This window comes from Physcomitrium patens, chromosome 16 (assembly GCF_059467195.1).
Source record: "Physcomitrium patens ecotype Gransden chromosome 16, ASM5946719v1, whole genome shotgun sequence".
NCBI classification, from domain to species: Eukaryota; Viridiplantae; Streptophyta; class Bryopsida; order Funariales; family Funariaceae; genus Physcomitrium; species Physcomitrium patens.
The window spans coordinates 9,400,182-9,426,902 of record NC_143425.1 but is presented as its reverse complement, the minus strand read 5'-3'; the positions used below and the strand labels follow the sequence as shown (position 1 = coordinate 9,426,902).

Genomic DNA, 26,721 nt, shown 5'->3' with positions numbered 1-26,721 from the left:
TTATTCCCAAGCATGTCCACCAACCAAAACTAAACTTACCAGGCGAATCGTGCCCATGATCCAATGAGATCGTGACATGTGTCAATAGGACATTGACCAGACCCGTTCCCACGGGCAAGCGAGAGTAAGAGCGGGGGGAGCCCATATTCCCAAAAGTGAACTCACTAGATTCTTACTAGTAACTTATGTTCATTTTTCTATGGCTATGGCCTCCTCAGCCTTGTTGGGTATGGCGGGTTAGGGTTTGCTATGTGTGTTTTTTTCTCTCACCAACCCCCCCCCGAGGTCACCATTCCTGCACCCTTATCTCCCACGCTTGGCCCTCTCTTTCGAGCCCCTAGTTGATCGTACTGCGCTGCTCGATTGCTCACTGTCGAGCTCAGTCTCGTGAGAAACGGATCTTTCGACTGGAAACGCGAATTCTGTGGACATTTTCTCGCTTTCTATCACGGTCGGTAAGTTTTTTGGAATACTTTGAGGTTTTTATTGATTTCAGTGTGGTGCGATGCGTTGAAGTCGTGAGAGGTTGTTGTGAGGTGTTAGGGTTTTAGTGGATGAGTTGCTGTGATGCCCTCCATACGCCTCACGCTGTGCAAGCCGATTTACAAACTCTTCTTGCAAAGGTAACATGCGTGAGTGCTCTAGGCGAGTAACGATGCGAAAAATGGTCGAAGGGATGACGCTTTGCTATCTTTACAGACCTAGCGTAGTTGCTGAGCTTTATCGAGCTCTTATTGTCGGTTGGAATTCTCGTCTCTCAGAGTGACGGAGAATTGGTGTGAGGTTTCGTTCGTGCAGTGTATTGTTGGAGATGATACGATTCATTTGCAGTGTTGCACATTAGGTGTTACTTTTTGTGGATTAATTTCCGTTACGGTTCGGTTTTGAGTTTTGTTGCAGTTGTCGGACTCCCCTAAATTTCTGAAATGGCGAAACATTACGATGACGACGAAGCAGAGGAGGTCGATGAGGAGGAGGCTGAATTGGAGGAAGTAGAGGAAGAAGAAGAGGAAGAAGAAGGAGAGGATTTGGAGGAGGAGGAGGAGGAGGAAGAGGAGGACGAGGCTCGAGGTCGGAAGCGGAAGTACAAGGTCTAGAGTCTGACGCAATGTCCATACGTTTGCAATTTTTAGTTGGGTTTGAGTTTGCAGGAATCAGCGCGCTCATTTCTTGAGTATTTTAGCAGTTTCCTTGGTTGTTTGGTGAAAGTTCAGTACTCAATGGTGTTTGATTCAAGTGGGTTTCCTTACTAAGTCGCATCAAAATATCATGTTTCGTTGAGGTGAATGTAATTCAGAATGTTTTAATCACACGGTCACTCCCCATGCGCAGTAGTACAGACCCATCTATTAGTTCCGCAACTGTAATATGTACTCATGTCCTTATGCAGAGGACTTGTTTAGTACGCTCTCAACTTGCTATGCTTCAGGAGTTTAGCATTAGATTTCTGTAAAGCTTTCCGAGATAATGTCGTTAAAGCGAACGTGTCAGAGTTTTCATTTAGTGCTGAAAATGTAGTAAACCGTTCCGTCACTATTTCTCAGCTTTTGTCGCTTTAATAAGAAAAAGAAAACTACCTTATCTTGTAGATGATTGACTGGTTTGGTGTATCTCTTAATTGGAAATCGACACTAGGGTTCACAATTTATTGATGATGTCGCCGAGGAAGACGACGACGAAGATGAAGAAGATGAAGCACCGAGGAAGCGGCGGCAACACCGCCGGGGCTCGGAGTTTATAGATGACACTGCAGCTGTGGCAAGTGATGAAGAGGAGGAGGAAGAAGAGGAAGAAGAAGGTATGGGTACTTCACATCTAGTTGAAGTAGTTGGATAAAGTACCGTTTTTGTCCTTCTCCTTGCGTATATTTTGTGGTTGCATCTTATCAAACTTTTGTATCATCTGTAAATTTACTTCCACAAAAACATGTCAGTGTCATTGGTCTCTGATGAGGACGATACAGTCTATGCTACGAATTTTAGGACCTTTTCTTTGTTTCAATATTTCGCCATGTCTTAGTTTGGATTTTCTAAACATGAGTAAACTATCGAGCAGATTTTATTGAGCGAGGAGATATTTCACCTGGTGCCGAAGATGTTCGGCGGCCTCATCACCGCGCGGCTATTCGTGATGACGCCCAAGAAGATGTTGAAGGTCTTGAAAGATATATTCAGCAGCGCTATGGACGGCAGGTGAAAATTCGTTTTGTGAAATTGGGAAGACAATCGTCAAAGCTGCCACTTATTTCCTTTTAGTCGTCCTTGCCATGTCAGCGAATTTGGTGGTTATTTCAAAGAGGTTGAAATTTCATTGCGAATTTTACATGTTTTTATCTGAACATTATTTACCTACTGGCTTCAGGAATATGAAACATACGATGAAGCCGAAACTACAGAGGTGGAGCAACAAGCGTTGCTTCCTTCTGTAAAGGATCCGAAGCTGTGGATGGTGAAGTGCAATGTAAGTGTTCTACATTATTCTATTCGACTAGAAATTGATTACATTTCAAATACAGTTCATTATATACTAGGTTGAAAGCACATTTTTTTTTTTTGTTTGATTTTTTAGTTTCGTATGCGCTAATAAGCCCTTCTCTCTTTTGCAGTTGGGGCATGAACGTGAAGCAGCAATTTGTCTCATGCAGAAGTACATTGACCAAGAACAAATAAATCAGCCACTTTTGATCAAGTCAGCAATTGCGTTGGACCACTTGAAAGGGTATCTGTACATCGAATCTGAGAAGGAAGCTTACGTAAGACAGGTAAAAGCAGACGGGACTTGATATTGTCAAAATACCGCAGGTTCTTGTTTTTCAACTGTATCGTAGGTTTAATGCTTCTGTAATTTTAATTCATACATTTTAAATACTTTTAACAAATCACTACTATTACCATGTTTATCTTGCTATTGTTGTAGCTGATTGTGGCCTTAAGGCTTGAAATTTGACTAGTTGATGTGTATGACGCAGGCTTGCAGAGGGATGCGTATGATATATAGTCAGAAAGTCACTCTGGTACCAATTAAGGAAATGACTGATGTTTTGTCCGTTGAGAAGAAGGCGGTGGAAATTGATCAAGACACTTGGGTTCGAGTTAAGATTGGTATTTACAAGGGTGACCTTGCCAAGGTATTTAGTGCATATCTTTCCCTACTATTACATACGTGGCCTTGACAACTTGACGCATTGTTTAATTCAGTCTGCTGCGAACAATTAGATGGTGATTCATGTTCTGATGGGATTAAGTTTAGCATATTTAAAACGAGGTTTCTTTAGAATTCCTAAGATTTTGTGGACTTACACGACCTGGGGATATGTAAACTGTCATACAGGTGGTAGATGTGGATCACGTTAGACAGCGTGCTCAAATTAAACTCATACCAAGGGTTGATCTTCAAGCCTTAGCGGCAAAGCTTGTAAGTAAACTTGGCCTGTGATTGGAAGTTGGTGTCGTGGATCTTCAATTTTTTACTCTGAAAGTGGGTCCTTTCGAATACTTTGGTATTTTGCTTATTCGTAATATTCTTGCGTGGTGAATATAGTTTCTGTTCAGGATGAAAAGTTTATGGTTCAGGGTTTTGACATAAATTGTAGCAGTCACGGATGTAAATGTCCCTTTCTCATGCAATTGTTTCCAGGAAGGACGAGACGATATGAAGAAACGGCCAAGACCTGCGCCTCGATTTATCAGTATTCAAGATGTGAAGTACGTTAATTGCTGCATCTTTATCAAATCATTGAATGCATTGGTATACCTTGTGCATCTGATTGGATGATGATGCCAAAGTAGCTGGATTTACTTGCCTGCTCTAGCCCTCCCTTCTTTCCATGATGACAGCTATTCTCGCCAGATTATTCCAAGGCGTTTTCAAGCTTTATATGGGCAATGTAGATAAGTAAGTTTATCTTTCGTCTTCTCCTTATTATCATTTTAATGTTTTTAAACTGTTGTGTTGACCAGAGATTTGAGGATACCTGTTGAGCGCAAACGTGATGGTTCCACTGGGGAGCTTTTTGATCAGTTTGGAGGCATGATGTTCAAGGATGGGTATCTCTATAAATACGTCTCTTTGAAGACTATTGATGCGAAGGGTATTGAACCCTCGCTTGACGAACTTCAGAGATTCCAGAAACCGGGAGAAGATGGAATGGATGCTCTTGGCCTTCCACCCTCAGCTATTAAAAATCGTGGTCAATTCATGAAAGGAGATGCTGTCGTTGTTATTGAGGGTGATTTGCGAAATCTTATGGGAGTGGTGGAAAAGGTGGATGATGATAATGTGTACATTGTGCCCAAGTACAAAGATCTGAAGGTCAGTTTGGTTTTTCTACTGCATGGATGTCTAACTGCTCTGATTATTTACAAGCGGTGTTACTTGATTCCAAATTATTAATTTAATGATTTTATTATCATTTCTTTTCATTTATTATATCTTCTTGCACTCGCTGTTGCCTGGTTTTCTCACTGGTGGGTTATTTCATGTGCCCTGTCTACTTTAGGAAACTTTAGTGTTCAAAGAGAAACAGCTCCAGAAATTTTTTAAGACTGGCGATCATGTTAAAGTTATCGCCGGAAATCATGAGGGAGCCACGGGCATGATTGTGAAGGTTCAAAATAACGTCATCACTATTCTTTCTGACTCAACGCGAGAAGATGTAAGTTCACCAGTGCTTTGAGGTTAGGGAAATGTTACCTCGACTTGCTAGGGTTTCCATCAGCATTGTCTATCATGTGATAGAATTTAACTGATATGGTTCTTGCTCTGAAATACCTCAGTGACTTAGAAAATTTGGTTGTCGGTGATGCTCTCAATGTTGGTATTGGGGACTTTTGATTCCATCTATGACTTTTCTACAATGTAATGAGACTCTCTGATAACTTGTAGGTAGATTAGTACAGCCTTGGTTCGCGAAAATTGGTCTAGGGCTTGGACTTCAGGGCATTTACTGCTTTTGTAAATTAAAAACTTGGTGAATGCCTGTAATTGCAGCTTCGTGTCTTTGCGCACAATATCGTGGAAAGCTCTGAAGTAACCTCCGGCATCACGAAATTGGGAGATTATGAATTGCATGATCTTGTTGCTCTAGAGTATGACTTCATATCCCGATAATTAGACTTGACAGACAACATTAATTTCACGCTTATTGTATATTCACTGTCACTGCAGTTTCTTATCTGTAGTATCAATCTGCAGTAGTTTTTTAGATGTCGCTGTTATGACGGTGTATTCTTATATGCTGTGTCTTGTCTTGACTTGGTTAGCTCATTATGTTCTGCTGGATTTAAGAATCGCTGTGGATTTTTGCAGTCAATCAACTGTTGGGCTTATTGTCCGGGTCGAAAAGGATGCCTTTCAAGTACGGAAGTTCTCACCTTCTGTTTATGTGCATCAGTTGTGATTTCATGTTATGATTATTTTTTTACAGTGTCTATTTTAGATCATACGACTATATCGAGATTATACGGTGCCTGGCCTTGTCGTTTGATTTCTCCATTGTTGATTCTGCAGATTCTGAAGGGTAATCCCGAAAGGACTGAATTGTTGATGGTGAAACCAAGGGAAATCCGCAGAAAAGTGTTTGACAGAAAAGTTTGTGCGCAAGACCGTGATATGAACGTGGTTAGCATGAAAGATATTGTGCGAGTTCTAGATGGACACTGCAAGGTAAATATGAGCCCCCTTCTTATTCTACAAACCGATACGAAAAATTTAAACTCAAATGAGATTTAGAGTTGATGGTATTACAAGATCATTTTCAGTGTCTGGATATTAAAGATGACGCGGCAAGTAGGTTCATCATTTACATATGAAGTGGCAGGATGATTATGATCATAATGCAGCTTAAACTTTCTGTTTCACTAGCATAGGCTTCACTGTTCAGCGTCTTTTAACCTCCTCTCTGGGAATTCTTATTCGTGTGTTTGTTGACTGATATGCTACCAATTCTATTACTTTGAATGAAGTTTTCATATGGGATAGTGTTATTGCAATGGTGGTGATCTTGATCATTATTATTTGCAGGGGAAACAAGGTCCAGTTGAGCATATCCACCGCGGACTCCTGTTCATACATGATCGACATCATTTGGATAACGGGGGTTATGTATGTGTTAAAGCACGTCAGTGTTCAGCTTTAGGTGGCTCTAGAAATGGTGGCGACCGAGTAAGTTCCTGCCCTAATTTGTTTGCAGAGTTGACCTCGATTATAAGTTATCAGCACTTTCAGTTCCAATTGCTGAGGCATCGTGCAACTTGGCAATGATACGGTGTAGTGATGAAAGCTATTTCAATGGTCAACTTCCGGAACTGTATTTTGATTGATCAATATTACGATTGATTGACATTTTTGGTCTATTGTACTGCAGAGGAACGGTGGACCAGTGTCAAGTCTGAGTTCCTTGAGTCTTAATGGGAATGTTCTCCAGTCCCCACGAAGAGAGAGTCCTTATGGGGGTCATGGTGAGTTATTTATTTATTTATTCATTTTTAAAATGATATTTGAACTTAGAGAGAGCTCTGTTCTTATTTTATGTTGTCTGGTAGAATCATAGTTCTTAAGAAGCATGTGCACATCATGTAGGTGGTGGTGGTGGTCGTGGAGGTGCACATGGAGGTGGTGGATTTGGAGGAGGAAGGGCTGGAGGAAGGGGAAGAAGAGAGGATAGTATAGTAGGACGGTCTGTGAAAATTCGTTTGGGGCCTTTCAAGGGTTATCGTGGTCGGGTTGTAGACGCAACTGACTCGACTGTGCGAATTGAATTGGAGTCACAAATGAAAGTTGTTACAGGTGCGTTTCCTTCTGGATTTTACTGCCTTATGATCACACGTAACTTGGGCGTTGTTCCCAGGCTCTTCCTTGGATTTAGGGCTTGTGTGACTTCTGTAGAAGTTAAGGGGTTTAATAATGACTAAAGTCATACAAGCAACTGCTTATTTTGGAGATGGTCATCATGGTGCTCATTGTTTACTGTGACTTTCAGTGAGAAGAGAGCAGTTATCAGATCCCGGTGAGTCACAAACAGTGTTCTTCAATAACTATCGGTGAGTTCTATGTCGCAGGGCTAAGCTTTACTTGAGAAGAAGCTTTTGGTGCTAGATAACTTTCTTCAATATCGTTTTCTACCTGGGTAAATGTTCACGTATTGTACTTTCTCTAACTCCTCTGTAAAAATTGCAGGGAGTCACCTCGTTATGGTGCTGGCAGTGAGACCCCTATGCATCCTTCTAGGACGCCTATGCATCATCCTGCTTACATGACCCCCATGCGAGATCCCAATTTTGGTATTTTAACACAATCAATATACCTTGTGTTTTCTATTGCACGGCATGGTTAAGATAGCCAGTTACTTGTATTGGTTAAGCTCGTGTCTTAGCTTGATATGGATAGATTTTTGAATTATTTTCGAGATCTTCATACTAATTTTAACCATTTCTTTTTCTTTGCATTTGTTACAGCTACTCCCAGTCATGATGGAATGAGGACCCCGATGCGCGACAGGGCCTGGAATCCTCATACCCCAATGACTCCACATAGGTATGTTTCTACATATCTTGTTCCCACACGTTGGTGTATCTTTGCCTTAACAGATTATTGTGTTTCATGCCAACATTGACTGGCATTCTGCATGTTCTCTTTGTATTTCTTGTACTATAATAAATGTTTTTTAAAACACATCTTTTTCTTCATCAGCTCTCGGTCGCACGAGAGCTGAACTGTGATGTCTTGGATCATAACTCCAATTCTGAAGGCTTCTTAAAATATATTGAAGATATTCGTCATTTTATGTAAGTAGATGACTTTCACAATTGCTCTTGGGCTTCCAAAGTTGTGAACATTTCTTTATTTCCTGTGCCTGTCTTGTGTCTGCATTGCTTGCGTAGGGGCAACAATTGGGATGATGCCAATCCTAGCACTTGGGATACCCACACTTCAACTCCTCAGTATGAGGTAAGCACTATGTGTGGACTGGCACCTATTACTCCAAAAAAGCTCCGGAGTCTCCTCAACGATTTTTTAGGTTGTATTGAGCAGCTGATTACATCCTTGTATTTATGCTTTTTATCTTTTATCACCTCACCATTCTAACCATTTAGTTAGTTTTAATTTTAATTATGGTATTAATTTAAACTCAATGGCAGCCCGGTACTCCTGGAGGGAGGTCATTTGAAGCGCCCACACCAGGGAATGGTTGGTCTGCCCAAACTCCTGGTGCTAGCTTTAGTGAAGCTGGCACCCCTACTGAGCCTGCCCAGTCTTACGGTAATGACATGCTCGATTTTTTCCGAGCTTTACATCCTCATTATGTCATGTTCGGTGCTGTACTTCTTGCCTTGTTTTAGTTTCGAATACTATAGTTGGTGGTTGAATGGGTAGCAAACGTGTTCGAAATTTTTCATATTTCTTATGCGCTCCTGACGAATTTACGTATAACTACTTCATCGTTTGGCAGCTGCTCCAAGCCCTTATCTGCCAGGTACCCCTGGAGGACCTCCGATGACACCCGGTGTTCCATCATACCTTCCAGGCACTCCGGGAGGACAACCTATGACTCCTGGAACTGGGGGATTGGATCCTACGTCGCCTGCCATTGGTGCGTATATTAATTATATTAAGCATACTCGTGTTTGCGGTGGCTACTCTGTTGTTATAATGAAAAAACTGGGATATCCGGTTTGAGGATTATCTTGTCATATTTTCGACACTGAAGTGGGGTCCTTGATTTGTTTGCAGGATCTGGTGGTGCTTTCGATAACGAAGGTGGATGGGTGATGCCTGACATAGTTGTCACGATCAGGAAGCTTGGTGAAGAAACTCAAACCGCAGTAATTCGCGAAGTAATGCCTGTAAGGGTCATTGGCTTCTTGACTTTTTTTGCTTATATTTGGTCTCCATGGGATATCGCAGCTTGGTTACGCGATGTAAGTTATTTTTGTGCTTGTTTCCATGGCTTATAAATTCTTGTAATTAATTCATTCACGTTCGTGTGTCTTTCAAAAGTCATGTCACTTATGTTGCTTGACATTGTTAGGTGTTGCGTTGCAAGGGCTGCATGTACTTTCCTTGTTTCTTACTTCTGTTGGATAGCTATGATTTACTGAATGTTTTCCTTCTCTTAACTTCCAGGATGGTTCTTGCCGAGTTGCCTTGGGTCCAACTGGTGATGGAGACACTCTGCTTGTTGGTCAAGCAGACATGGAGCTCGTTCTACCCAAAAAGACTGACAAGATCAAAATTGTTTCCGGTGAACACCGTGGATGTACTGGGAAGCTTATGGGTATTGATGGAGCAGATGGTATCGTCAAGTTGGACGATACACTCGATATCAGAATCCTAGACATGAGTAGCCTTAGTAAGATTGCCACATAATTATGACGTACCTAGACCAGCAAAATTTCTGTGGAGATGGTATACACAGCTGTATTGTAAATGATGAAGTTTGTTAGTTTGTGCTTGTTCTTATATAAATCTTGTCAGCCGCTGCAGTGGTCACTTAATTACAATATATGTGTCGATCAAGAGACCAGGAGAGGAAGAGACTCGATGTCAACAGCTGGTCAACATTACCGTCGCGCTGTGTTATGTATAACTATTACGTTGAATTTTCATTTTGTGACATATGGGCACCTTCGAAAATTGTGAAGAAAAAAAATGTATTTAATGAGATTCTGTTGAATTAATCAGATTGAAAGTGACCGAATTTTACGTATACATTAGCCATTTTATTAGAAGCGAATATGATAAGCAAATTACTTCACAGTATGCGCAACACCAAATATAACACAGAATGAAGTTTTTTTTTTTTTTCTTTTCACTCCTTAGCTTTGGAACTCCATAGTTCCACTTTGTAAAGTATTGACAAGCATTTTGCAATATTTAGTTGACTTGGAATGAGGTACTTTTAAGTTCACAATGATTGTTGCAAAAGTTGACTCAAACGGTCAAAGACAAATGTGTCTCAAAGAGTAGTAGCATAGTTTTGGTGCTTTGTGGTATTGTCTTCTATATGCAACAAAGTCTCTATACTTATTATTTACATCCAATGGTTTCAAAATAAAATTTTATTTCATAGTTTAACTGTAAATAATGATAACATCAATATTAGTACTGAAGTGGTTTATGAGTATAAGAAAAATACTAGCTACAAAGTCAAAATATCACTTATATCAATCTACAACTTGATCATTGTTTTAGCAATGATAGTAGTAAGATATATTTTTATTTTTATTTTTGAGCAATAAAAAATTTACATTATGTTTTTAAATAAAAATCAAATTAGGTGAGTACTAAATCTACATGTTTAATTGTCTTTTCTTACCTAAATCCTAAATCCTAAACCTATTTTATTATACAATCACTTTTTTATTCAAAAAAATATTATAAAATTACTTTTAAATACAAATAATTCTAGTGATATTTTTATATAAATATTTGATTTTTTACTATTACATTTGATTCTTTAGAAAATCTTTGAATAGTAGTAATTTATTGTATTAGATAATCTTGTAATAAAATAGAGTTAAAAATGATCTTAATAGAGTAGAATTGTAAGACGTTGTAAACTAGTGAATTTTTTTTAAATCTTATTTTAAAAATTTATGACCAAGTAGAAGTTGGAAAACATAATTTAGCATACAAATGGTAGGAGATTTAATTTGCAAAATGCACATGGAGAAGAAGTGACATAAGTTTGTTTTAGTGATGCTAGAATCAACTATAAGCAATATTTAGATGTTAAAGCAATGATGAGATTGTACATGTTTTTGAGATCCAATTTCTAATATAGTTGGATCTAATGATCTCATGTATTTGCTAAATGAGATCATTAGATCCAACCAAATTGGGTTTTTTTAAAGATCACAACATTATTAACAATGTTTTTTTGTCTTTTGAAATAATAGAATAGACTTTTGAATTCCATTAACCTATGGTGATATTTTTGTTAGATTTTGAAAAATTACATGTTTGAGTGGAATGGTCCTTCTTAAAAGAAACTATTTCATGAATAGAATTTGATTCAATATGTACCAACTCAATCCAAGCTTTGTATATTGAGGCTTGGTGCTTCATTGGTTTAAATGAGGTGATTAGCAGATCTTTTAAACTCTTCTATTCAATAAAATAGGGATGCCTACTAGCACTTTTTTTTCTACCTATTTGTCTTGGATTATTTAGGTTTTTTACTTGAGAGTAACTATGGTGTGCACAAAACATTGATACTTAATTATATATATAAATTTACACATTAGGAATTTACAAATAATACAAATCTATACCTAATAAGTATGCTAAAAAATCTAGAGCAAACCAAAGCAAGCCTATCAATGTTTGTTTTTTTGCCCTAGGGTCTCAAATAAAATAGGATAAGTCACATGCCATTTGGATTTCAAAAGAAATAATATTGGTTGCTTAGGGGGAGACTAAATATTTGTAATGGCTAGCTTCAAGAAAGATGATCTAATACCTCAGCTTTTCAGTAGGCTTCTAAGTCTCTCTTGAAGTTCATTTTCATACAATACTTAAGGCTTTAAAAAAAAGTGGTGTACTAGGAAACTACCAAGCTTTTATTAGCAAGTAGAATTTTGATTGTTAATTAAGTTTTATTGGCTTTGATTTGGTATATTATGTCATGATAGAGCCCCTTCTTTTTATCAGCTAATAAGATATATTTCTTAATTCATAATTATATATGGAGTAATAAGAACAACAAAAGAAAGTACCAAATAAAGGTAGCATGGAATTCCTTGATCTTCTCTCACAAGCTTGGAAGAATCAAATTTATTGGCTTAGAAGCTTAGATGCAAGTCTTCATGGCCAAACTACTCATTTGCCACCTGCTTCTATGCTTTGTGCCTTGGAACATATTCCTCTATCATTGGCTCAAGTCTCTATGTCCAAAATAAGGAGGTTTGTGGCCTCCATATAACCAATTCATGTTGTTTGCTCATCAAATTCATGGCTTTGGATCCAATCTGTGGTGGACAACTTTGAAATTGTGAAAACGTATTTGACATGGTCTTATCTTTCAATACTCTACTAATTTTGGTACAATGGCCTTATAGTATATTTTTTGGAATACCAAACTATTATTCCATAGGATTACATGATTGGTGACTTGGTATATTCTTTTGACAGTACTTGGATACAAAATTAGATCAGTGAACTTCAAAATCTCAATAATAATAATTCTTAGGGCTAAAAAATAGTAAATAAGTTCTCTCAAATACTTAGTTTTTATTGTATCAAGCAAAAAATCTTGAAGATTATTGCTTCCATTTCAAACACTTGAAGTTTGCTCCATGCCTTGACATTTTTTTAATTTAAAAGAGTTACCTTAATAGATGCCAATAAGCAAATGATATAGCTTCTCCCACTTAGAGATCTTTGCACAAGGGTTGTTTTCAGTAGGTCATATCCAAGCATATATATCTCAAAATCTAACACTAAAATAGATGTGATGAAATGGAACCTATACTAAGTAAGAGTTGTCACTTTAAGAGGTGATTTATATAATACTATTATTAATCCAAACATAGTCTATTCAAGTTATGTCATTATGTCAAAATTGTTATCTACAACCTATCCTTTGACCTAGAAGAATGGCAATAAAAATCATTGTCCATATTTAAGGAAGCAATATTTTTTAATTATTAAAAAAAATAGGTTATTTGATAGCAATAGTAGACAAATTCCAATATTCACAACTCTTCACATTATAAGGATGTATTGGCATGACCATGATAGAATCCACTAAGGCACTACAATTAATATAATATAAAAATAAACTAATTAGATTACAAGCACCTTTCTTTGGCTAATAAATTTCAAAAGATTACCTACAAATAGTTGGTGTATTACACTAGGTTACCTAGCAATTATTGAAGATATTATAAGAGAACTCTCAAAATCCTTGAATATTATCATTGGTTGTAAAAGAAAGTTTGTTGGATATGGAACCATTTCAACCAAATAAGGATAGGGTTCACTACTATTCACAATTGACTTAGAAGGAAATCCTCATTGAAATTTTTTCAAGTACACAACTCTTTGAAAATTATACACCAACAACCAATTGCCTTGGTTTGGCAGGAGACATCTTCTATACTTCCATTCTCTAACAAGTTTGGTGCATACAATATAGGACATTCTTTATAAATAAAACAAGACAATTTCTTAGTTATTTACCAAGTATGGCACAAACTTGTTTTTACTGGTATGGCCCAATATACACATATTTTGAGTTACATTAATAATTGTAGTGAATAGAAAAAAGTTACATTGATAACCAAGTTTAGAATTACATAGAGTCGCTATATTTTTTTTTTTTTGTGTAGTTTTTTTTATTTTCCTCCAAGTGGAAATTATCACTTGGCCTTATTAACCTGACAATCCTAGGATGGATAAGGTCTTACATATGATTTTTATTCTCAATTTAATACTTTTATTTTTATTTAAAAAAATAGAATATTGATTTCTAAAATAGAAATATTTCTTTCTAATTAATATAAAAATTGAGAAATTTAAATATAAAAAATAAAAATAAAAATAAAAATAAATCCAAAGAGAGGTTAACTTGTAAGCCACACTCTTACAAATAAAGCAGCTGCTATTTCCATGCACGGTTCAAAAAATTCCCTCAAGCACCAAATAGAATGTGAGGAACCACACCAAGGGTGAAAAAGCAAACGCTGTAACTTTAAAGTCAAAGTGACCCATCGGTGGACTCTGGGCCCTAAAACCGTGGTGTTACGAGACGCAACGCACCGACGATGCATCGTGAGGACGACGACGACGACGAAGGCGCAAGGCGGGGGTACATCACGAAGGCACCGTGGGGGCGAAGCGTGAATTTCTATTGCGGCAGCAACGCCACCGAGCTGGCCCTCAATTTGTCTCACACCCATCCTGCCAGCCAGCAGTGCCGGGATGCAAGTGGGTTGCGTAGTTCCTGTCCCCCCCTCCCCCGTCAAGTTTTCGTACGCAAACATTCTCGTTTTTTGGATTCAATCTTGGGGTCCCAGATTGGGTTACCGATCGGTACGCCGACCTGCTGCTTCCACTTTCGAAGCCTCACTGTTTACGGGGCATTCCCTTCCGCTCATCACGAAACCTGACGTTGTTTCAATTCAATTAATAAATGTCAGGTTCATGTTTAGAATTGTCATCTACCGATTTCTTCGGGGTTTAAGATTTCGAGGTCGTTTGGTGGTGCAACATGGTCGAGTTTCGGTTTCCGTAGGAAAAGGGGGAGAGAGTTTAGGCGTTTTCTAGTTGTTGCCATAGGTGAATCCAGCTTTATATGGGGGTTTGAGTCTGGGAGGATTCGAGGAACTGTAATTCCTAGATTCGAAGGATCGTGCAATTTTTGGTCGACTGGGGAAAGTAACAGGTTCTATAACAGAAGTAACGCTCCAGGAGCTACTAATGCTAACGATGTCCAAGTGGTAAGGAGTTCGCATTGACTGACACTTGTTGCTCTCATACCAGCGGATGCCCTGTCGATGTGCGAATCAGACGGGCGGACGGACAATCCACACGTTTTAAGCCACGTTGAATAAGATGGACGTACCGCAGGAACGCCATGCCCTGGTAAGGAGGCGTGGGGTGTCCAGTTTGGGTCATAACCTCGGCGGTTATGATTATCATGTTGTTTTTACTTTAAATGGTTTGTATGGGGGTCGATGGGCTCTACCTTAGCCAAATCCGAAAACGTGGAACTTGGGTGGTATTTGGAACATGAGGTTAGAAACACTAGCTAATGTTAACACCGCATATATTGGTCTATTTCTTGCTAATCTCAATGGATGCTTCTCGATCCCCCTGCACTTATGCAACGCAACTTGCAACTTGCTAGTATTAAAATCCAGTATGCGAGATAAAGTCAACCTATACGGCGTGTAGGAACTGTACATATCATCGTCCTTGCAACTAATCTGGTCCAGGACGTTTTGGGCTCTGAGCTGGCCACGAATCCTTCCTACATCGGAACAAGTGGGCAATCAAAGTAATTTGGAAGCTGTGTTGAGCAACGGGAAGGGCAAGTAAAAATATGTAGGCGTTGAAGCCAAGAGCACTCAGCTTCCAAATTGAGACCCTGACTCTGCTCCTCAAGATCTGGTAAAACGAAAACAAGATGTATTTAGTCGCCAAATTATTGTCTGCACCAGTTGCCCTCACGAAAGCTTCGCAGCCACACAACCAGGAAAACCCAGGTGAGCTCTCCGGGAATCTCGATTTGTCCGCAGAATCATTCTTCACTCTTTTTGGTTCTGACCTTTGGCATGATTTTTATTACCGTCGTTGATGATCGAACCGCTCCGCACACTTATTTAGGTGCAAGTGGCATAATCAGACAGGCAGCAACTTCCATGTAACAATCTCTCGAATTCCCACGCACTGATAACGAGAAAAAGAGGAGAAAACTCCGTCAGCGTTCACAACGGTCAAAAATTCCTTGGGTGCAACAGTTCATTGACTGTGCGGATGACAAATGAAATCCTGTCACATCATCGTAGAATAGAGCATTGCCTGTACGAAAGGGATTCGAAACATTCACAGAGGTGACCACAGATTCACCTTGACCAATAGCTGACCCGCTGACCTCCGACCTCCACTGCCGGCTGGATTGTCCACCGCACAGAGGGTAGACTGAGCACATTTCATCTAGCCATGCAGATCTTCTGCCACTTCGACAATCCACCAACAAGAGCTCCCAGCAGCCATTCTTTCACCTAGCTTGAGGTGTTGGGGGGATATGTTAAGATGGGGGCCTTTCCTTCTGGGTTAGCATGGTTGATGAGAGGACGACAGGCGTACATTTTCCTGCTCCTCATTTCACAAGGACAGCGCCGATGTGGTGTCCCCCCTTCTCCCACGCTGTCGTGGTGATTCTCCATCCCCGATTGCTCGCAGCTTCGCTTGACACTCCGATTCCCCAATCTGGCGGTGACGGACAGCATGATCCCAGGTCACGGTTCCATTTTCACTGCGACTGAAATTTAGGGTTTCCTCATGAAGCGATAAGTTTCTGCACTCTATCACCTCACAGTGGTCAAATTTGAGTTAGGAGTTTCTTAACACAAGTAATACGTCTCCGGGAGATTAATTTTAGCATGTCTCTGTAGGTGTTTGAATAAAGGTACAACAAAATGAAAACATTCATACAACACATTTTAAGAGTATAACGAAGTTAGAATAAGAATGTTCTTAGTTTTCTTGTTGCACGTCTCATGATAAGCTTCTATATTGGTTTCATTTGATAGGAAGTTGTATAAAATACAATCTTAATTTAACCCTTTTCAAAACCATATGTAAATAAAATACACAATAGTCAATCTTTACAGCACAAATACAAATCCTTGAGGCAAAGAAGCAATAATAGCAAAGAATTGTAATAAAATGTAGTAGTATTATTTAAGATAATTTGTACCTACTATTTTTTTAAAGACTAATCAAAATTATCTTAAACAACCATTATTAGAAGTAAAAATAGTTCTTTTAATATGAAGTGGACATAATTTATTGATCCAATGAGAATAATTTAAGTATCTTATTTTAAAATTCTATTGTGGTCATAATTTCATCTTTTTATTTGTGAAATATAATTTAAAAAATGATTTGATTTTATATGATTTAAATTGCCTAAATGCTGTGACTGTTGCCAAATTGACAAAAAAAGATGCCGAATTGGTACCTTGGAAATTTGATACACGGATGTAAAGTACTAGTCTTGGTTTTATTTCAAAAAGTGATAAGCAATCAACAAATGTGGTAGAGTCAATATCAGATAGCCGGTCTATTGTCGGCCCTCCCCCCCATTTCCAACATATAAGCCTATCTAATTGAGTTAGTCTAATGATTAGGTTTGACATCCATATTGATCGGAAATAGGTTGGAAGTTGGTTGAAATGATGTTAAGTTGCAAATAATAGATAAAATTCATTGTACTTGGAATGGATATACGTGAATTATTAATAGGTGGCATTTGTTGATCACTTGGGGTGGAGTAAAAATATAATTAGGTGCCAAACTTCTTAATTTTGTAAAAGGTGAATTCTTAGTTTTGTAACCTACCACTCATCAAAATTAAGGTTGCCTATGATTGGAATTAAGTTGACCCACATGTCGAAAATGGGTCAATGAGAATCTTTAGCTAACATTTATATAAATTTTTAGACCAAATTGTGTAAAAACACTCGAAATCCTCCTCATTTCTATTTTTCTACTTAAAGATATATTATTTTATTTTTATACTTACTACAAATATGCTAAAATGCTTAAGTTATTGGAAATGGGTTGTCTACTTTAAACAATGTGAAATTGAATGTTGAAGGCAAGAAATAGCATCAACATCTAGGTGGTATTGGAATCAATTATGGCTACCTCTGTATGAGACTATTTTTGCTTATACAAAGTTTTGTCATGATTCATATTGCCTAGAGTGATTGTTTCTCTTTAATCCTTTATCTTAGTCCTTTCCAAGCTGTAGCCAAGGTTGATTTGGCCTTTATTATTTTTAGTCCTTACTTGTGCTCTTAGCAAGAGAGTGCGTGCAAGCACGTAAAGTACTTGTTAAAATTGTTTAAAATTCTTTCATGAATATAAATATTAATAAAAAATTACCATGATATATACTAGGCACCGTTTTTCATCCAACTATCTAATGCTAATACAAATGAGAATTGTATGATTTGATGCAAAACATAAGTATTTGAAACTCAAGTATAGATTATATTATCACCACTAAATAATAACAACAGTTGTAGAAATAGAAACAAAGAGAAAATGTTAAGATGTTTTGAAAAATGACATTCTATTATTTTATATTCAACATCTTGTTTTCACAAACGCTTCTGGCAGTTACATTATAATATCAGGTAATGTTGAAAATGATATTCAACTTTTCCAAGTCTCTAAATTATATCTCCATCAAAAGCCTATATCCACTTCGAATCCCGTTCTCATTGAGGTTCAAACATATTTTCAGGATCTGCTTCCAACAAACGTGAGGAAACCTCAGATCTCGCGTGACTTTAAGATCCACTGAGGAGAAAGGAAAACGTTCTGCCCGAAACCGCAGTAGTGGGGCAAATCAAGACGGACGTCAGTCTGACGCTGACGGGAATCGAATCCCTCAGCACCACCAATTTTTAGATCGTGGGGATGGCTGCGGTAGACACTTTCCCCTCAAATATTCTTGCCCTCCGTCACATAATGACACGAGGGTCGTGACGTGGCTACGGGATCGCATTGACGAGCGTCGTGAAACCTCCAACCTAGAATCGATGGTTTTTTTTTTTTTTTTTTTTTTTTTTTTTGTTTCGTTTAGTTTTTTTGTTTTTGTTATTATTATTTTTTTTGCGTATGATAGTTTTCACTGGATTGAGTGCAAGCTGCAGTTCAACTGGAAAGCACAAGTGTCGTATCGAGGAGGAGGAGGAAGCTGGGAGCATGGAAGGAAGCAAGGAAGGAAGGTCGTCCATGCTGCCGTCGTTTCATCGTTGGGCCCAACCCTTTCGCCGCTTCTTCCTCTGGGAGTGCAGTGTAGTGGGGCCTGGTCACGCAGCCGTGACATGCCAGGTTTTGGTGTGAACTCACGAGGGTAGCGAGATTGTCGTAGCTTTACAGTAGCTGCGGTGCGGGGGTTGTCAAGGGGAGGGGGGCGGAGCTTCTCGGGTTTTGCTTGCGGATGGGTGGCTTGCCAACGTGGTGATCTGTTGCTCGCTCCTTGACACCATTTGCCTCTCTTTGTTATCCCCGCCAGCGCCTCCCGTGGCATGCGTTTCTGGCTGCGTGGGCAGGAAGTGGGTTTGGTTTTGGTTTTGATGGTATTTTTTAGTTTTTCTTTTTCACTGTCACGCAGCACCGAGCGCGTTGGTGTCAAGGGCCACGGTGCGGACGAAGAGCGTGGCGCTGCTGTAGTTGGGTGTGGGTGCTGGAATCAAAGCCTGACAGAGAACGACGGAGCTTGGAATGACTTTTTGCTGAGGTGCGCGACATGACGAGGTAAAGCTCGCTGCGCTGTTCCATGATGGTTATTAGAATTTTGGGACGGATGGTTCGTAGGAGCTCGATAGCCATCGTATCTCATGGATACTGTGTTTCTTCCTTCAGGACTCTAGAATAATTTTTTTATGGTCTGAATTACTTCTTTGACAGTGATGAACCGCGCCTCACTTTCTTTCTGTTTGCGTGCTTTGTGGAAGTTTTCGAATAAGTTACCCCATCAACTCTGTGCGCTCTCTTACTGCCTCACCCTTTTCCTGCTTCAGCACGTGATTAGAGTTTTACAGCTGGTCAAACTCTTATTCTTCGCTTGAACTTGCACGCTCTCTTCCTCTGCTACCCACCACCTCTAACCTGTCCATTTTCTCAATCCTTCTGATTCCCTCTTTGATCAACTCCTCTGCATTCGCTAATCTATGCTACGAAGAGTCAGACACCTGTAACGGGAGATGGTTTAGGGCTTGACTTATTGCTCAGAATAGATTCTTCTCCGGAGATTCTTCACCACTTTGAGACTAACATCTAGCCTTTCCTTTCATATAACCGTGCATGGCGTCGTAAATCTTAGTTTTAATCTTTCAAGTATGCACCCAGCGGAAGCAATCTAATATTTTAAAGAACTGTTCTACACATGAGACTCGAAGTATATTTATTGATAATATCATTTGCGGTTCATCACATGAGTGGCTTGTTACCAATACAGGGTCTCGTCTGGAGTTGGACAATCTGAAGGTCATAGGACGAAGCACTGTTCGAAAACAATAGCATTTTGAATCCGCTGCTGAGATAAGGATGTGGCGCCTGAACAAGAACGATTTAGCTCGGAAGAGAGTAGGATTGTGCAGTTCCTATAAAGAAGCAAATCTAATTGGCTGTCCCATTTCAAGTAGAATAGTTGAGACGTGACGAATGAGCTGCTAGATTGGCAATTTCGCGGACCAAAAATGCTGGAGTCGCAGCAGAACATTGACCAAGAGATTGAAGAGGGCACTCTTGGGAAAAATCTAGAGCGGTTGGTGAATCACTCGAAGAAATATGTTGGCAGAAATTTCAGCGACATGAATTTCTCCAGGCATGCAGACGAACAGAGTGAGAAGAGTGCAAGAGACCGGGACCTGTCGGCCAATTCAGGGCGTTCCTTTCACGACACTGGGATACGGATTAGCTCAGGCACGTTCGAATGTTGTGTAGACTTAGGCAGGGCGCTCTTCGTACAACCATGGAGACAACGGCCACGGGATGCGGACACAACCCACAGGTGCCTTGGTCGCAATTTCGCGACTGTGATATTGATTGTGTTGAGTGGGATCATCACATGGGAAAGCTCCGTAGCCGAGCTCCAGCTCCGTATCGACCGAACCATCATCTTCCCCCTCTATCTCCCACACTCAATTTCGCTTGCCGCGGCGTGTGTGTGGACAAACGCTGTTGCTCCAGGTAACCTAGTGGGGTTATATTCGGTTAGGATTTACATGGTATGGCGGGGGAACTTAGGTTTTACCGTTACGAACACGTTGGTGATGCTCTTGGTTGCGTTCTTGGCCACGATTCAAAGCCACATCGGCGCATTCTTTTTGCGGAAGTTGCTCTGCGGGGGTGGGACGAAGAAGATTCCAACGATTGACTCCGTGAAGGAAGCAGTTTGGTATTTGGTCATCGTCTTTCTTCTCTCCTTGATTTTTAATCTTGTGATCGCTGTGTGCACTGCCATATCCCCGTTGATTCAATGGTCAAGCTTCTGGCGTTACTGGGCGACCTGGTGGCTGGGTATTTTGGCCACCATGATTACTGTAACGCCGCTGTGCACGCATCTGTTGGCTTGGGAGTACCGAACGCACTTGAAAAACCCTTGCAAGCTGTTGGAGTGTGCGTTAGTCATAATGGTCACATCCGCCGTTATGGTGATTGTGTTCTTCCTTAACTTGGAGGACTTCCGACCGCTGCCATATCTGTGCTTCCCTCTAATCACTTGGATGGCGTTCCGGTTCAATACAGTGGGTTGGGCTGTCACCGTTAGCATTATCGCGTATTGCGGCGCCTTGGGCACCATCCGCAAGCGAGGTGCGATCTACAACTTAACGGCGAGGATGCCCGTTTCTTCTCCGCAGGTTATTTTACAGATTGAACTTTTCAGCTGTGTGATGGGAGTAGTGGGTATAATCCTGGCCGCCGCAGTAAGAGAGAAGAAGCATCTCACTCAGAAGTTACACCAATTGAACGTGGAGCTGGAGCACACGGTGGACACGAGAACGATGGAGCTTCGTAAAACCAACGAAGAGCTTCAAATTTCCCAGCAGAAAGCTGAACAGGCCAGCCATGCTAAGTCAGATTTTCTTGCGAATATGAGTCATGAGATTAGGACGCCAATCCACGGTATTTTAGGGTTGACAGCGTTGCTCATGGAGAGCGAGCTTACAACTGACCAGAAGGAGAGCCTAGAGTCTGTTAAAGAATGCGCGGATCTTCTCCTGCATATCATCAACAGCGTCCTGGACCTTGCAAAAATCGAGGCAGGGCGCTTGGAGGTTGAGAAAGTATCGTTTAATATTCGGAAAATGGTCTCAAGCACGCTGCGCATGTTGCAAGCGCGTGCTCAACAGCGGGGATTGCAGCTGTTGTGGGAGGTTGACAAGGCTGTGCCGCAGATGTTGGTGGGCGATGTCGGGAAGCTTCAGCAATGCTTAATTAACCTAGGTCTGTTTGGACTTTCACTAATTTTGTGTCTAAGGGTGCCTAAAATTTTACGGTCTTATAAAACGACGAACACTGTTCCTGTGATATACGTATGACGATTTCCTTACTGTACTTCGTTGCTCGATGTGGACTTGCAGTTGGCAATGCGCTGAAATTCACGCACAAAGGCTCTGTGACTGTAAGCGTAAAAGTTGCAGCTGAGGGAACAGTCATGCCTCTGGTCACAGATGTCGGTGACTCAGGGCTTGGTAATAGAGTGACCAGCTCATCTGGAGATTTGTCCTTGGAGAACCCTCAATGCTTCTTGGTCAGCAACCTCCTTGAGTTTGAGGTTCGCGACACTGGGATTGGAATCAGTCAGGAGAAGCTGCAAGACATGTTTAAGCCATTCACACAAGCTGACGCATCCACCTCCCGTCTTTATGGTGGCACTGGACTTGGTCTCTGCATAGTTCATAGGTAGGAGATGTAACCAAACTCGAATTCTGAAGTTCTGGTCGAAGTCACCTCGTTTTCTTCATTCAGAAAAGGATTGCGTAGCTCGTCCTGTAGTACATTTTTAGGCTTGAACATGGAGCTGGTCATATTCCTTAGTGATGCTGTCTGCTATTCTTGTGCAAGAGTTCCCATGGTCTTACTGATTTCAGTTTTTGCAGATTCGTAGAGCTCTTGGGAGGTACTATATGGGCTGAAAGTGAAATGGGAAAGGGGAGTGCTTTCCACTTTCGCCTGCCTTTATTTCTCCACGTTCCCCAAGAAAGCCCTTCAGAGAGTCCAAAATTTAATGCAGGTATTTTCTAGACTCCTACGTCTGTCACTAAGTGAATTTGTGGAAGGCTTGCTAGAAAGACAAAGGATTTTTTTGTTATTTTTGAAATCATGGACCAACCAATGTGGCATAAATTTGTTGCAATATTTCATTCTTGTTCAGAAAAATTCCAGAGTCGTCAATCTTGGAGCCTGATGGGAGGATTGATTTTCAATCCACCTGGAAAGTATCAGGGTGAGCCAAATTCCGCTGCTTTCTCCATTCCATAGTCACGATTTTTACTTTTCTCAAAGAGTTCGCCCCGTCAATGAGCTCATGTAGCTTTGAAAGGACAGCAAGAATCCTGCCTCAGATGCTCTAGTCGTTATTAATAAAATTCTCTTCATTGTTCGACACCTGCAATGATGGTATTATACGGACACCGCCCCTGAACGCTCACAATGTGCATCTGATACTGCAGGCCAGGAAGATCAGCGGATCAGCCTAGGAAAAACACTGTCAGATCCTGCCAACAGGAGGAACCCTTACAAATGGGACCCCGTAAGCAGTGACCGACGCGCAAGCAGTGAAGTCACACGGCTCGGAAATTTGGGGTCCAGAATAGGTTCCAGTAACATTAGCACCCAGAGTAGCCTTGACCATCAATTGAACTTAGTCCAGCCACAGAACTTCGTGTCGGCTTCTTCAGAGGCGTCCTCTACTCTCTCAGATTGGGAAGCAGGGTCTAGTACTCTTAATTTCTTGAAGCCAGATGAATGTCCTATGGATTCCGCCACTTCACAAGGAGATCAAGCCCCTTTAGGGGCGGTGTTGGAACGTGAAAGAGGAAATGTGGTTGGGTCAGCATCGTTGAGGTCAGGCCTTAGCAGAGAGTCCTCGGTTGAGTTGGGCAAGATATTAGACAGCAAGGTTAGTTTAAGTATACTTTTGGCAGAAGATAATGCCATCAACCAGAAGGTCGCGAGCAGACAGCTTGAGAAGCACGGACATGTTGTCACGATTGTGGGCGATGGGCAGCAAGCCGTAGACGTAATCTGCAGTCGGCACGATGAATTTGACCTTGTGCTAATGGACGTCCAGGTACTTGACTCTATCCTTCTTTCAGGTGAATACTTATGAGAAGTTTTCTTCCTATGTTAGCAGTGTTGCTGATTTGATTATCTCATTGTGAAGGCAGGATAGAAACCGCAGTTTTCGAGTTCTAGATTATTTTTATCTCTTCTAACTATCGTAACGGTACTTTACAGCGCTGCAAACTTTAATCCAACGTTAAAGAATTTGTTCTTCTTGCGAGGTTTTTTTATTTGAGAGTTGTAATGAACATTTCTTTCGATTCAAAGCTGTACTGATATAAAGGCTTGAGCAGATGCCAGTGATGGATGGATTAACGGCTACGCAGACTTTACGAAAAGCTGAGAGACAGAACAATTGGATGCGGTTACCAGTCCTGGGGCTCACTGCGCACGCCATTCAAGGCTACCAAGACACATGCCTGAAACATGGAATGGATGGCTACCTCGGAAAACCTTTTGATATTCATCAACTACTTAAAACGATCGGTCATTTGTTGCCCTCAGATAAGCTTGAATGACGGCTAGAATCTGTTCTTTTATTGTACATTTTTGCTGGTTGGAAAAACCAGTAAATTATTCATTCTTTTCCCAGGACTTTGATCTTGTGGTTGGTTAAGAACCTTGGCCATGATCGACGCGGGTTTTCACTTTTTAAACTATCACCTTTCTCTGTTTCCTGTCAAAACTCCAGTGCTGGACATGGAGAACTTTTTGTATGTTTTTGGTACTTGATGTAATAGTTGTGTATGTTGGGAAGGCATGTACTAAATTGAATATCAGGAGCTTGTTTGTGGATTTGCGTTTTTTGTAATTTTTGATAGATAAGTCTAGTTTACTGCATGTTGGTTATGATCTCAATTTTGCTTGTGTATTAGCAAAATGTTAGAATCAAGATCATGACATATGTGAAATATTAGGACAAGGATATTATACCACATATTTCTTGTGGATTTCTTTTTGGTCTATTCTCCTCCAGCATGCACCATTGTGAAATGTGTAGTGACCGTCTGAACTAACAACAAAACATGTGTGCATTTAAATGAAACTAGAATGTCTGGTACATCAGGGTTGGAATTCTCCGCATGGTTGGCTCAAATATTGATATTTAGGAATATTGAATATTATCAACCCCATTCTTAACACATCAATCTTATTGCATTGATAGTGTCAATAGTAAATGCAAAAGTAAGACATATCAATTTCTTTATAAGATTTTAGTTTTAATTTCTTGTTTTAAATTTAGAATTTTTGGATTCGAATTTGTGATTTTGCATTTGATGTTCAAAAGAAGCACCTTGGGAAGATAACAAAGACGAATTGACAAATTGCTAATTAACAAAGGCTTTTTACAATGTTTAGGATAACTAAATTGTTCCAAAAAAATACACCTATAAAAAATATATATATATATTTTTTTTAGGATTCTAAAGACAATTAATTTAAAAAATAAATAAATTATAATAGACTAATAATAAAATACCTAAAAAATTCAAAACTTGTCTCATATACTTCTAAGTTGTATTGAAAGTTGATGAAAAGAAATACCAACTTAAATAAATTAAATAAATTAGAATTCAACCAATAAATTGTAAGTTTTTGAATAAATTCAATTTGAAGAATCTATAGTATCAAATTAACTTTTTTATACAAATGATTACATAAATAATATTTAATAATATAAATATAAATATATAAAAAATTATGCAATATTTATAAATGCAAAATATCTTATAATATGTAAATGTATGGTTTGGACACAATATCTATTATGTAGGGTATTAATAGATCATCTAATAGTAGAACATTTTAGTATTAAGATTTGCTAGAATTTCTTATCTCAATATTAGATGGCAATCCAATAAAAGAAAGAATGTATAGAAGGAATACAACCACCTTTGCTAATTGTGTTCTTTTTGGTCATGTAGCTATTTAATGAACAACAAAAATAACTCTTTTTAGTAATTGTATTTTATTTTATTTATTTATTTAATGGCTAATTTATAAAGTTATTTAGACTCTCATTATGGTATATATATATATTTTTCTTGTAGTTGCTAAGATTTTTTTTTTTTTTTTTTTTTTTTTTTTTCTTTAAAACGATTTTATAACTTGATTTCTTATATGTTAAATTTTTATGTTGTGATTATTGGTAGAGCATTAGAGATTCTTGTGGCTTCTAAGAGAGCTTTGACTATTATATATGTATTGATTGTATTAAGTGTGTCTGTGTGTTGTTATTTATTTTTTTATTGATTTTTTATAGATATTAGAATAATATTAGAGATTATAATTGTATTGTTAAGAAAAGTTCATCTTTGTATTGCTATGAAATGTTTGTTTTTGAATTAGAAGAATATTTATTTTTGTAACTTTAAGACTATTGATTATCCTTGTAATATATTGGTTGATATTAAATAATAAATTTACTTACTAGCATGATAGTTAAAATTTAATAATTTTTTTATTATCAAAGTATAATTAATCAGATATAAAATTTATAATATATCTCAATATAAAGATATACATAGTTCTTTTACTTGATTGTATTACAAATTAAATAGAATTTATGTATATTTTAATTTTTATTATTTTTATTGGTTATATTAAGGTAATATATATATATATATATATATATATATATATGAAATGTAAAAGTTGATTATTTTCTTAACAAAACTAAAACATTTGACATTTTTTAAAAAAAAATAAAATAAAATAAAGTATTAGCTTTTATTACAATAAATATGTGTAACATGAATAATCTATATTTGATATTTACAGACACATTCTTTGAAAGTCAAGTTGTAGGTATAAAAAAGAAAAAGAAATTGTTACCTTAATAAATTAAAAACTCATTAATAATTAAAAGTAATAAAACAAAAATCTTGATTCAATAAGGACTTTACTCTAAAGATATAAAAATAATAAATAAACAAATAAATAAATAGTCACATGATTGTTAATGTTTTAATTTTTATTTGACATCCAGGTTAGAGATTAACTAGATCAAATCTTCAACTTTTGAGGAAAGTAGAAAAAAGTTGCATTAAAATTGGATAATTAGATATAAAGTGATTTAAGCAAAGTAGAAAAAACTAATAAAATATTAAATAAACAATTTGGTCTTTCTTTCGAAACTTAAGACATGATTAACTCTTTTCTAAAATTTTGCAAATTATAATC

The 26,721-nt window shown here is 38.7% G+C and overlaps 2 protein-coding genes across 3 annotated transcripts; both read left to right on the top strand.

The window, feature by feature from the left end:
* Positions 1–204: 204 nt before the first annotated feature.
* LOC112293743 (putative transcription elongation factor SPT5 homolog 1) lies at positions 205–9,633 on the top strand. 2 transcript variants are annotated; one of them, XM_024543536.3, is made up of 25 exons: positions 205–455; positions 901–1,091; positions 1,636–1,798; positions 2,056–2,192; positions 2,362–2,460; positions 2,606–2,761; positions 2,969–3,127; positions 3,331–3,414; positions 3,637–3,704; positions 3,960–4,311; positions 4,499–4,654; positions 4,990–5,087; positions 5,308–5,356; positions 5,509–5,664; positions 6,022–6,162; positions 6,365–6,458; positions 6,580–6,786; positions 6,980–7,040; positions 7,177–7,280; positions 7,455–7,533; positions 7,881–7,947; positions 8,139–8,259; positions 8,450–8,590; positions 8,731–8,843; positions 9,124–9,633. In XM_024543536.3, the coding sequence occupies exons 2-25, from the start codon at positions 927–929 to the stop codon at positions 9,364–9,366; spliced, it is 3,213 nt and encodes a 1,070-aa protein (XP_024399304.1). In that variant the 5' UTR covers positions 205–455; positions 901–926; the 3' UTR covers positions 9,367–9,633. The 2 variants fall into 2 exon arrangements, with proteins under 2 accessions (XP_024399304.1, XP_090113061.1); XM_090256935.1 differs by having other exon boundaries at positions 217–451.
* Positions 9,634–18,565: 8,932 nt separating this feature from the next.
* LOC112293685 (uncharacterized) lies at positions 18,566–24,223 on the top strand. The gene is made up of 7 exons (XM_024543391.3): positions 18,566–19,002; positions 19,706–21,696; positions 21,834–22,155; positions 22,353–22,486; positions 22,628–22,699; positions 22,926–23,545; positions 23,832–24,223. The coding sequence occupies exons 2-7, from the start codon at positions 19,947–19,949 to the stop codon at positions 24,054–24,056; spliced, it is 3,123 nt and encodes a 1,040-aa protein (XP_024399159.1). The 5' UTR covers positions 18,566–19,002; positions 19,706–19,946; the 3' UTR covers positions 24,057–24,223.
* The last annotated feature ends 2,498 nt before the right edge of the window (positions 24,224–26,721 follow it).

What these genes read in the sequence shown, in the direction of transcription:
- LOC112293743 (XM_024543536.3), top strand. Translation starts at nt 927, where the DNA reads ATGGCGAAACATTACGATGACGACGAAGCAGAGGAGGTCGATGAGGAG. An exon ending in GTGTTCTTCAATAACTATCG is followed by an intron (nt 7,041 to 7,176) that starts GTGAGTTCTATG and finishes TAAAAATTGCAG; the next exon opens with GGAGTCACCTCGTTATGGTG. An exon ending in TAATTCGCGAAGTAATGCCT is followed by an intron (nt 8,844 to 9,123) that starts GTAAGGGTCATT and finishes CTTAACTTCCAG; the next exon opens with GATGGTTCTTGCCGAGTTGC.
- LOC112293685 (XM_024543391.3), top strand. Translation starts at nt 19,947, where the DNA reads ATGCTGGAGTCGCAGCAGAACATTGACCAAGAGATTGAAGAGGGCACT. An exon ending in GCAATGCTTAATTAACCTAG is followed by an intron (nt 21,697 to 21,833) that starts GTCTGTTTGGAC and finishes GTGGACTTGCAG; the next exon opens with TTGGCAATGCGCTGAAATTC. An exon ending in TCCACCTGGAAAGTATCAGG is followed by an intron (nt 22,700 to 22,925) that starts GTGAGCCAAATT and finishes CTGATACTGCAG; the next exon opens with GCCAGGAAGATCAGCGGATC.